At 44.5% G+C, this 12600-nt stretch overlaps 1 protein-coding gene across 1 annotated transcript in view; it reads left to right on the forward strand.

Annotated features, from left to right (window-relative positions):
• LOC135225778 (F-box/LRR-repeat protein fbxl-1-like) overlaps nt 1-12600 on the forward strand; it is a gene marked incomplete in the record, with an annotated part of 240007 nt that overhangs the window by 67607 nt on the left and 159800 nt on the right. The window contains 1 exon segment of the mRNA XM_064265244.1: nt 8633-8874. Coding sequence (XP_064121314.1) covers nt 8633-8874 — 242 coding nt within the window.

The raw sequence follows: 12600 nt of genomic DNA on the forward strand, positions 1-12600 counted from the left end.
GAAGAAGTATCTCAGGTTTGTGATACATGATACAAGGAAAGGTCTACCAGTTCAGGGCCTTGTGCTTCGGCCTCTCCACGGCTCCACAGGTATTTACGTACCTGATGCGGAACGTAGCCAGATGGCTACATCTGGAAGGTATAAGCGTCTCTCTTTACCTAGACGATTGGCTGATAAGAGCCAAATCCCAGGAACAATGTTTGGAGGATCTGCGGAAGACACTCGAATTGACAAAATCGTTAGGACTTCTCGTGAATCTTGAGAAATCTCAGATGGTCCCCAGTCAGGACTTAGTCTATTTGGGGATTTAGATGAATTCTCAGGATTTTCGGGTTTTTCCGTCCCAAGAAAGGATTCTTCGAGGGATTCAGAAAGTGACGTCCTTTCTAAAGAAAGAGAAGAGTTCAGCCAGGGAGTGGCTAAGCCTTCTAGGGACTCTTTCTTCCCTAGAACAATTCGTGTCCCCAGGAAGACTTCATCTACGACCACTGCAATTCTTCCTAAAGCAATCATGGACTTGGAAAAAGGGCCGTCTGTCGGACACTTTTCCGGTGACAATAGAGGCGAAGAAACACCTGAAGTGGTGGCTGCTCCCACTAAAAAAGAACGAGGGAGTGTCTCTAGAGGTTCGGAACCCAAACCAAATCTTGTTCTCAGACGCTTCAGAGACGGGATGGGGAGCGACTCTAGGGACAAGAGAAGTGTCGGGCAGATGGGAGAAAGAGCAAAAGGACTGGCATATAAATGCCAAAGAACTGTATGCAGTATTCCTGGCATTTAGATCCTTCGAGTCAGAAGTGAAAAATCAAGTGATTCAAGTTAACGCAGACAACACCACGGCGTTGGCTTATATAAAAAAATAAGGGGGGACGCACTCGTTTTCCCTTTACGAGATAACGAGGGACCTGTTGTCATGGACGGAGGAGAGGAACATTACCCTCCTAACCAGATTTGTCAAAGGGGAAAAGAATGTCAGAGCAGACAGGCTCAGCAGGACAAACCAAGTTCTCCCCACGGAGTGGACTCTGCACGAACAAGTTTGTCAAAGTCTGTGGAACCTGTGGGGAAGACCACAAATAGATTTATTTGCGACGTTCCTTTCAAAAAGGATAGAGAACTTCTGCTCCTCAGTCAAAGACCCGAGAGCGATAGCGGTGGATGCCATGCTACTAAAGTGGTCAGGACTCGACGCTTACGCCTTCCCTCCATTCAAGTTGCTAGGAGTAGTGATGAAGAAATTCGTAGCATCAACAGGGACGAGACTAACTCTCATCGCCCCGTTTTGGCCATCCCAAGATTGGTTCACAGAGGTACAGGAATGGACAGTAGACTACCCAAGATCTCTTCCAAACAGGATCGATCTTCTCAGACAACCCCACTTCAAGAGGTACCATCAAAACCTCCCCGCTCTCGCTCTGACTGCCTTTCGACTATCGAAAGATTGGTCAGAGCGAGAGGCTTTTCAAGCAAAGCTTCGAAAGTAATTGCTAGAGCCCGAAGATCGTCAACTATTCGGGTCTATCAATCGAAGTGGGATGTGTTCAGAAGATGGTGTAGGAAGAATAAACTGTCCTCCTCCGATACCTCTGTGACCAATATAGCAGATTTTCTGTTATTCCTGAGAGAAGAATCCCATCTTTCTGTGTCTACCATAAGAGGATACCGAAGCATGCTCTCAGCGGTATTTAGAAATAGAGGTTTGAATTTGGCAGAGGATAAAGATTTACACGATCTAATAAGATCGTTTGAAACTTCTAAATCTATATCCTCAGTTCCTCCAAGCTGGAATCTGGATGTAGTACTCAAATTCCTCTCATCAGAAAAATTTGAACCTCCCGACCATGCCTCGTTCAGAGACTGGACGAGAAAGTGTATTTTCCTCATAGCCTTAGCTACGGCTAAGAGAACAAGTGAAATCCATGTCCTAGATTCTTGGGTGGGTTTTAAGAAAGACGCAGCCATCTGTTCTTTCCAAACTCTATTTTTGGCTAAAAATGAAAACCCTTCGAAACCCTGGCCAAGGAGTTTTGAAGTGAAAAGTCTTTCAATATTGGTGGGAGATGAAATTGAAAGAACTTTATGCCCAGTTAGAGCTCTTAAGTTCTATCTTAAAAAGAAAGAAGAGTTAGGGGCATGTAAACAAAGTTTATGGTGCGCAGTTCGTGATACGAAAAGACCAATGTCCAAAAATGCGCTAGCGTATTTTGTTAGAAGTGTGATTAAGGAAGCTCACAGCGAATGTGCAGACGATTCCTTTAAGACACTGTGAGTAAAGGCTCATGAGGTAAGAGCTGTGGCGACATCATTATCTTTCCAAAAGAATATGTCCATGAAGGATATTATTAATGCGACCTATTGGAGATGCAACTCGGTATTCGCATCCCACTATCTTAGAGATGTTAGGATTACCTATGACAAGTGCTTCTCTCTGGGTCCTTTTATGTCTGCGGATACAGTGCTGGGACTTGGGACGCATACCGATCCTTAACTTAAATATTAAAATTAGTTTTGCTAAAACCTTACCATTGAGATAGGTTCTAAGTTTCTTACATGACGGCTGGATGTCGCACAGGCGGCCATTGCCTTGGATAAGTAAGGAACTGTGAGTTTATCTTACAGGATGGGCTATACTAGAGACTGTGTCTTTGATCGTACGTAAATCTCCACTTTTTGAGACAGGTTTTTGGTTTACTGCTGGTAAGGGTGCTTGTTGTCGCACGGGCGGCCGTTGTCCTTGTCAGTAAGGAACTGGAAATGTGCCTTGTAAGCGGAGTTGTACTAAAGACTTTGTCTAAATTTGTACATGAACCTCCCTTTTGAGACAGTATCAAGGTTTTCTGCTGGCAGGAGTACTTGATGTCTGATAGCCCCATATTGGCCATCCCGAAATAGGTTCACAGAAGTAATGGAGTGGACGGTGGACTTCCCCAGATCTCTTCCAAACAGGACAGATCTGCTCAAACAACCCCACTTCGAGAGGTACCATCAAAACCTACCCGCTCTTGCTCTGACTGCCTTTCGACTATCGAAAGACTTGTCAGAGCGAGAGGGTTTTCTCGCAAGGCGGCAAGCACAGTTGCCAGAGCCCGCAGATCATCCACTATGCGAGTATACCAATCGAAGTGGGAGGTGTTCAGAAGTTGGTGTAGGTCGAAGAAGCTCTCCTCCTCCAATACCTCTGTGACCGAAATTGCAGATTTCCTTCTTTTCCGGAAGCAGAAATCACATCTTTCTGTACCAACTATTAAGGGATACAAGAGTATGCTCTCGGTTGTATTCAGGAACAGAGGATTAAATTTGGCCAATAATAAGGATTTACATGACCTCATTCGTTCCTTCGTAACATCCAAATCAATAGAACCCAGAGTTCCGAGCTGGAATCTGGACGTGGTCCTAAAATTTCTATCTTCTGAAAGGTTCAAACCACCTCACACGGCTTCCTTTCGAGATATTACAAGGAAGTGTCTGTTTCTGCTGTCTCTCGCTACGGCAAAAAGTCAGCGAGCTGCACGCCCTTGAGTCACGAGTTGGCTTCAAGGGAGACTGCGATTTGTTTGTTCCAGACTCTCTTTCTTGCTAAAAATGAGAATCCCTCGAAACCCTGGCCCAGGAGCTTCGAGGTAAAAGGCCTGGCTAGTCTAGTAGGCAGAGAGGCAGAGAGGTCTCTTTGCCCGGTCAGAGCGCTTAAATTCTATCTGGACAGAAAGAAGCAGTTGGGGGGTTCGCAACACGGTCTATGGTGCTCGGTAAAGGACCCCAAAAGACCGATGTCTAAGAATGCCTTAGCCTTCTTTGTAAGAAGCGTTATTACCGAGGCGCATAAGAACTGCCCAGATGACTGTTTTAAACTGTTAAGAGTAAGAGCTTATGAAGTAAGGGCAATCGCGACGTCTATTGCATTCCAAAGAAATGTCTCTCAAGAATATTTTGGATGCAACTTATTGGAGGTGCAACTCGATGTTTGCATCTCTTTACTTGAAGGATGTGCGCGTAACGTATGAGAAATGTTTTTCTCTTGGTCCGTTTGTGTCAGCGCAGACGGTTCTGGGTACTGGAGCAAGCGCCGATCCTTAAATTGTGTGTATGTAACCCTCTTGTCGGATACGTTCTTGGCTTCCTGCTGAAAGAAGTGTCAGATGTCGCACAGGCGGCCGTCGCTTCACTTCAGTAAGGGATCGAGTGGTATCTGACTTTTAGAGGGGTACAAAAATATTTTTTGTACTTTAGTGTGTGCGTTTATCGAGTTTTTGGTTGTTTGCTAAGAGTTTGGGGATAGCTCTTGGCAATCTTAGAACTAACACGGGTGTTAGGATCGGGTGATCGGGATCGGTTGTGTGCTCCTTAAAGAAGGCGTGTTGTCATATAAGCGGATTAGCACCCATTGACAAATGCCAGTCAGGCTCTGCCGAGTAAGTGGATAAGACCCCATCGACAGACCCACAAGAACTCTTGGCCGCAGATCACTATCTTGCTAAGGCTCTTGAGGTGAAGCAGACTCCTAGGCAGTAGCCACGAATTTCTGTCGGGGACGACGGAGTCTATAGCTAAGTATATATCTGCCAGGTAAGTATGTATGAAACTTTATTGTATCATAACAATATCATTTTTTTAATGAATATTTTTGACGACCGCTGTAAAACCGATTCGCCGTTGAGTGATTGCGCCGTTAACCGCGGGCCGCCTGTATTCCCGCGATCTCCTTCAAAAAGGAGTAGTGTCAAGAGTCAGACATTTAAAATTTCAAGGTCGCTTGTTCAGCGTGCCAAAGAACGACTCAGACAAACGAAGAATAATCTTAGACTTGTCCCGTCTAAACTTATTCATTCATTGCGACAAGTTCAGGATGCTGACCATTTCGCAGGTGCGGACCTTACTTCCCCGTGGGGCCGTCACCACCTCTATAGATCTTGCAGACGCCTACTATCATGTCCCGATAGCAAGACACTTCCGCCCGTTCCTAGGCTTCCAAGTTAGGGAACTAAGTCTACTCCTTCAAGGTAATGCCATTTGGGCTCAACATAGCCCCCAGGATATTTACAAAGTTGGCGGAAACGGTAGTCCAGGAACTAAGATCTCAGGGAATCATGGTAGTAGCCTATCTGGATGATTGGCTCGTGTGGGCCACAAGCATCGAAGCTTGCCGCCAAGCAACCGCCATGGTCATCCGTTTTCTAGAATACTTAGGATTCCAGATAAACAGGACAAAGTCCTGGCTAACCCCGGCGTCCTGTTTCCAGTGGCTGGGAATTCAATGGGATTTGGATTCGCATACTCTTATCAATCCCGCCGTTGAAAAGGAGAGAAATAGCCAAGGCAACCAGACAATTTCTCAAGTGCAAACAGACGTCCCGGAGAAACCAAGAAAGGATCTTAGGTTCTCTGCAATTCGCTTTAGTGACAGACGTCCTGTTGAAAGCCAAACTAAAAGATATAAATCGAGTTTGGCGTTCGAAAGCGAACAAAAGATCCCGGGACAGACAGCTCCGATTCCGGCGATCTTACGGAAGCATCTCTGTCCCTGGACAGAGATCAAGAACTTGTCAAAGACAATTCCACTACAGTTCCCTCCGCCGGCCTTAGTGATCCACACAGATGCATCACTAACAGGTTGGGGCGGGTACTCACAGTACAAAAAGGTACAAGGAACATGGTCCCTTCCATTCCGCCAGCTTCATATCAATGTGCTAGAAGTCATGGCAGTGTTCCTCACCCTGAAGAAACTTCATCCAGCCAAGAAATCTCATATCAAGCTGGTGCTCGACAGTGCAGTGGTAGTACACTGCATCAACAGGGGAGGTTCCAAGTCAAGCCACGTGAACCATGTCTGATAGCCATCTTTTCACTAGCAGGCAAGAACAAGTGGCAACTATCGGCCACTCACCTTGCCGGAATAAGAAACGTTGTGGCGGATGCGCTATCACGTTCGGTCCCACTGGAGTCCGAATGGTCCCTGGACAAGAAGTCATTCAGTTGGGTCTGTCAGCTAGTACCGGGGCTTCAGGTGGATCTCTTCGCCACGGAGTTGAACCACAAACTCCCTTGTTATGTGGCCCCCACCTGGCTTATGCCACGGACGCGTTGGCTATAGATTGGAATCAATGGAAGAAGATTTACCTTTTTCCTCCGGTGAATCTTCTCATGAAAGTTCTGAACAAGCTCAGGACATTCAAGGGTCACATCGCTCTGATAGCTCCCAATTGCCCCAAGAGCAATTGGTTCCCTCTTCTGCTGGAGTTGGGACTCCGCCCTCAACGGATTCCCAACCCTAGACTATCACAACTAGTGCAAACGCTGACTGTGTTCGCTTCCTCAGGAATTCAGAAAGCCCTAACTTTATGGACTTCATGAAGTTTGCAGCACAGAGGGATGCTGATATCGATCCTCAGAACATCATGTTCTTAGAATCTGATAAACGTGAATCAACCCTTCGTCAATATGATTCAGCAGTTAAATAATTGGCTACATTCCTGAGGGAATCTAATGCACAAGCCAGGACCACAAATCTTGCAATATCCTTTTTCAGATCATTATTTGAAAAAGGTTTGGCAGCTAGTACCATTACTACTACCAAATCGGCTCTTAAAAAGATTTTCCAATTCGGATTCAAGATAGATTTAACGGATTCATACTTTACATCTATCCCCAGAGCTTGCGCCAGACTCAGACCTACTGAGAGGCCCAAGTCGGTGTCATGGTTCTTAAATGATGTTCTTAAGTTAGCCTCAGATACTAACAGTACCTCGTGTGACTATCTAGCCCTATTGAGGAAAACACTATTCCTCATAAGTCTGGCCTCAGGAGCTAGAATATCAGAACTGTCGGCTTTATCTAGAGACCCAGGTCATATAGAGTTTCTCCCTTCAGGAGAAGTGTTACTTTCTCCAGATCGCCAATTTCTTGCAAAAAATGAGGATCCATTAGATAGGTGGGCCCCCTGGAAGATTGTTCCGCTTCCACAGGACCCATCCTTATGTCCAATCACTTCATGGAAAGCATACTTAGACAGGACAACCTTGATATCTTCTGGCCCTCTGTTCATTAGAGAAAAAGGTGGCACTATTTCCCTAAAAGGAATTAGGCAAAAAATTTTATATTTTACCAAATAAGCCAACACGCAGTCCTTTCCATGGGTACATGATATTAGAGCTATAGCTACCTCAATAAACTTTTTCCAACATATGAAATTTGAAGATCTGAAGAAGTACACTGGCTGGAAATCTCCGACAGTATTCAAACGCCATTATCTTAAGTCCTTAGAAGCCCTTAAGTTTCCAGCAGTAGCGGCGGGAAACACAGTTTCCCCCGATACTGTTGGAGATAGTAGTAAGTAGTCCAGCTTATGTCTCTCCTTTGCCTTCTCCTTCCTACCGGCCTCATTAGCATTCTTGCCTTAGCCCAGTTACGTCACAGCCGTACTGGTCCTTGGATGTAATATATTGTACATATTGATTATTTCATAAGTGCCTTTCATCTTGATGTATAATTACTGTGATGACTTGTATTTGTCTAGTTTTAAGGTTGTATTGCCATTATGTAACCTGTTTGTAACTTAATCTAGATTATAAGCAACTAACCTTAATTGTTTTTGATTGTCCCTTTATAATTATTTATGTACTTCCTCTGCCCAAGCTTGGCATATTCTCTGGTACTATTTCACGGAGCGACACAGGCTGAGCCCAGAAAAGTGATTTTGACGTAGGAAAAATCTATTTCTGGGCAAAGGACCTATGTCGCCCAGTGAAATCCCTTACCTTCACCTTCCCCCCCCCCCCCCCCCCTTTGTGTGGGCCAAGCTTGGGTGCTATCTGCAGGAATGACGTCAGAGGCGCTAGCCGTAACGGTAGCGGGTAGTGAGCCTTAGGTCAGCTCCTCTCTAGTTGAGGTTTTTTGATGTAGGGAGAGGCTAAATGGAAAAGGACCTGTGGTAGTGGTTTCACTCGTCCCAGAAACCATATTGACACCTTATAATAAAGGTGAGCGAGCCAGAATAATCTGGCATTTCCAATTTAGCTTTTCTCTGGTTATAATATTATAGCAATATTTTACCTTAGAAATAGTGCTAAAGGAACCTATTTCAGTGGGCGATACAGGTCCTTTGCCCAGAAATAGATTTTTCCTACGTCAAAATCCCTTTTTAAATATACTACCCTTCTTGCTTAGGCTAATGAATTAGTCTTGTAAACATTACCATATTAATAAGTGGTGTGTGAATGTAGTCTCGGTTGAAAACTCAACATTTGATTAACCATCTTGTTCATGATAAGCTGGTGTTTTGGAATTTCTTACTTGCTGACAGAAGAGACAATTGTGAGCAAAAATGCAAATAAAATAATAAAAACTAATATGATAGTGTGATTAGATGGTGTATATAAATGATTCATGAGTTCCAACAACCATAAATTAGTGTAATACCCTTAAGTATTCAGTATTGCATTTACCTTTAATTTTTTTTTATAAATTTTATTACTTTGTATGTGATCTCTGTATATTTATGCATGGGATCATGTTGTAGAAATTTTGCTGGCCATTATCATCGGTGCTGATAGTACTGTTGATAATTTGTTAAAATTTTTTAAAATTCTCCATATTACCCATGTACATGGCCCCTGTTAAACAGTTGTCCATTTTTCAGACTACTTTCATTAAAGGATGGAGACAGATATATTTTCGGTCAGTGTGCAGTCATCCAGCCCGCCATAAAAAAGTCAATTCTGCCTGGTGATTATGATTATGTCAGAGCTCCATTATCTGATAGATTGTTTGATCTCGAAGCTGAGGACCCATCAGCCCCTTGTATGCATATCTTGGTTGATGATGTCATCTTCAAGATATTTGAATTTTTGCCATTGAAGAATTTAATTGGAGTGGAAAGAGGTATGGTTCTTAATTGGTTGTATCTTCTCCAGAAAATCCTAACGAAAACATTGTTATTTGGTCCTAGCTGTATAATTAGTTTATATGCATTTTGAGCTCTTACACAGTACAATCTTTTTATTACTTTCTACCACCCACCACACACCCCTTACATTTACTAGGCGAAGCATTCATTATCAAAAATTCATATAGACCTTGGTTAGTAAGATATTTCTTAGGATACACTATTTTTTTTGGCTGTCCTTTCTTGAGATAAGCTACATGTGTCGTAACAGGTGCTGTACAGTACTTAAAAGATATTTTTGATGACTTCAGTTATTTTATGCATATGAGATAATCTTACATCTTCCGAGTCTGCAAGATTGAGAACTGGATGAATTAACTATATGTCATTGCATTCTGGAAGGTTTAAATTGTTCTAGTGAAGTACTATGTGTTTTTTATTTGATCCTTTATAGTAAAAAATCAGGGTCCCAGACAGATGTTAGTCATAGAAAACATTAAAATTTTTATTCTACATACTCATGGAACCATTATTCATCACTGTCTATGCAGAAGTAGAAAAGTATGCTTGTGTTTTCTGTATCGAGTGTCTTGTTTTTGGTACGTAAGGGACTGCTTACACTTCCAGTTCCTAATATGTTTTGATTGTTAACTCCCTCTCCCTCTGAGAGAGAAGAACCAAGTTAGCTACATGATTTCACTGTTGAGCATTGTATTTCATATTAAAGCTATGTGACAGGGAACAGGGATCTCAATCCAGAATGTCTTTTCTCCCAAACTAAATCTATCTCTGCACTCTTTCTCCCATTATTTCAACCTCTTTCACCTGGCTGCTCTTTTTTTCCATCATGCTGCCCACCAGAAGTCCTTAAGCTTCATATATTTACTTACCTACTCCTTCATTGTGCTGTCCAACCTCTTTAAACATGCTTTTCTCTTGACCAGGAGTCACAAATATGGAGACTGGTATAGAAAGCAACTTGGCAAAATGTGTAAAAGTAGAGGATACTGAGGTTTTACAAATACCCAATAGGTTGTCAGTAAATTTAAGAAAATGAGTCATCACACCATATGAAAACAATGTTGAATTTTTTGGTGTAGGTCTTCTTTTGTGTAGAGGGTGATATTTTATGGTATATAGTATATGTAATTTTGTATGTACTACAACTTACCCAGTAATTGCATAGCTGTAAGTTACACTTATTATGGCAGCTTGAATTCAAAATTTGAAGGTAACACATCTGTGTAGATGATAGTTCTGCCCACTAACAAGACTACAATAAAAAAAACTGGCTTGCAAAAGGAGAGCGAAGCGAAATTCCCGAGGCAGTAAAAGAAAAGACTGGTATATCACAGGGGTCTGAGCTTGGTCAATGAGCAAACGTCCACCGCATATATGCATGAGTTTCTGGATGCCACAAATTCCTTGTTTTGTACATGCAACTTCCCCGGCAGATATATACTTAGCTATAGTCTCCGACGTCCCGACAGAATTCAAAACTCGCGGCACACGCGACAGGTACGTCAGGTGATCAGCCCATTCCCCAGCGGCGGGACTAGGAACCATTCCCGTTTTCTAATCAGATTTTCTCTGTTGCCGGTACCGACAACAATGTTGTTGGTGCCTCCTGCTTAGAATTCTTTTCTCGTTTGCTGAGGATTACCTGATTGACCTTTGGTGACGTATTGATCTTTGGCTTTGGCATACGCTTATCGTGGACCGTTTTTTGGATTTTGGATTAGATCTCTCTTTAGAATGTCTGACGTGGTACCTGTATTTAGAGTTTGTGCGAAAGAGGAGTGTAAGGTGAGGCTACCAAAGGCTTCGGTGGATCCTCACACCGTTTGTAGTAAATGTAGGGGGAATGAGTGTTCTGCAACTAATACCTGTCTTAAGTGTGAAAGTTTAACTGAGGTTGAATGGAAGAGCTCGGCTGCTTATATAAGAAAACTAGAGAAGGATAGAGTTAGGAAAGCTTCCATCCTGCTCTATTGAGCAAGAGGTAGCTCCTAACTCTTCTGTTAATTCTCCTGCTCCTAGTTTGGTTTCAGCCCCTTCCCCCCACAGCGAACCCGTGGATACGTCTAGGGAGATGGCTGCAATGAGAGCCTCTATTATCAGCTTGCAATCGCAACTGCAAGCGATGAAGGATACAGGTAAGCGCAGTGACATGTGCAGTGATTTGTGCAGTGATTTGTGCAGTGTCCCCAGTGAAGTGGAGGGGTTGTCTGACCGACTCCACATTGCTCCTAGGCCTAGACCTCTTCCAAACTCCCGTGCCCAGGGGAGGAGGAATGTCGACAGCCGCAAGGGGGATGTGGGGTACTCCCAACAGTCAGGCATCCCTTCGGCAGATCCTGTAGTCGCTTCCCAGGCTGCCAAGGACAGCTATTGCAAAAGCGTCCTGAGGAAGTGCTTTTCTGACTCTGATTCGTCATCACCAAGAAGAGGATGGAGTTCGTCTTCTAAGTTGCGCCCTCTCAAGAGAGCCTGGAAGCCGCCCGCAAGCGACACTTTGCATTCCAGTCCTGAGCCGTTTCCGGAGTATTCTCCTGCTCGTAAGAAGAGAGCGCCTAGATCGCCTGACTCCTCTCCGGATGGGTTTTCGTCTAAAACGAAGGAAGTTCTGGTAGGCCTCCAGGAGCAATTGTCCGCCTTAGTAGGAGTTCTTTCAAAAGGCTCTTCAGCCCAGATAGGAGAGCCTCGGAGAGTAGGCGCTCTGGCGCCAGCAGACGCACCTCGCCTGAAAGGTTTTCATCCTCAGCGAAGCCTTCTTCTTCGTTTGCTTGCGACTTTAGACGCTCCTCTCCAGCTAAGCGTTTGGATCGGAAGCTCCCTTCGGGTAAGAGATCACCCAGGAGTTTGTCACGAGGCACAAGCGCCTCCCCTGACAAGTCCCAGGAGCCTGAGAGCCTCCTCCTATCTGATTCTTCACGGATCTCTCGTGAGAGAATTCGTTCGTTTAGGCATTCCGTAACAGACGAGAGCCCCTCTCATTACAGAGCTCCAAAAGAGAGTAGGAGGATTCGTTCTGCTTCCAGACGAGCTTCGAAGGAAACACTCTCTCCTTACCAGCGCCCAGAGACCAAGAGGCTTCCAGATTATGTTGGATCTTCCAGACATTCTTCTAAGGACTCAAAAGTCTCTCCGAGTAGGTACCAGGATCTTGGCAGGTGCTCTTCTCCTCCCAGGCGTTCTAGGAAGGACGCAAGCGCCTCTCCTTCTTGGCGCCAGGACAGAGACATTCTCCTTTCGCCTACCAGGCGCCACCGCCAGGACGCAAGCGCCTCTCCTCGCAGGTGCCAGGAGCCTATCAGAAGTTCTAGTAACAGTGGGCGCACTACGCTTCGCAGGCGCGCATTCAAGGACGCAAGTGCCTCACCTGTCAGGCGCCTAGACACAGGAAAGCTCCAGGACTCGTGCAGGAAGGAAGAGGATAGGATTAAGACTTCTGATAATATCCAACAAGTGGATTTTGATGCTCCTACAGACAGGAATCTTGAGAGAAAGAGACTCCGTTCTCCGGATCAAGCTTCGGAGAAGGGAAGAATGGGTTCTCCTCCTAAGGATCTTTCTCCTGGAAAGCCCTCTTCTCCTTCAGCGCCTTTTGAAGAGGTTTCGGAAGAAGAAACTCCCAAAGACACCGGTATTTCGGACTATAAGAGACTAGCTTCTCTCCTGCTGCAAGTGTTCGGAGACTTTCTGTGACCTTCGGATCCTCC

This window comes from Macrobrachium nipponense, chromosome 13 (assembly GCF_015104395.2).
Source record: "Macrobrachium nipponense isolate FS-2020 chromosome 13, ASM1510439v2, whole genome shotgun sequence".
Taxonomy (NCBI): Eukaryota; Metazoa; Arthropoda; class Malacostraca; order Decapoda; family Palaemonidae; genus Macrobrachium; species Macrobrachium nipponense.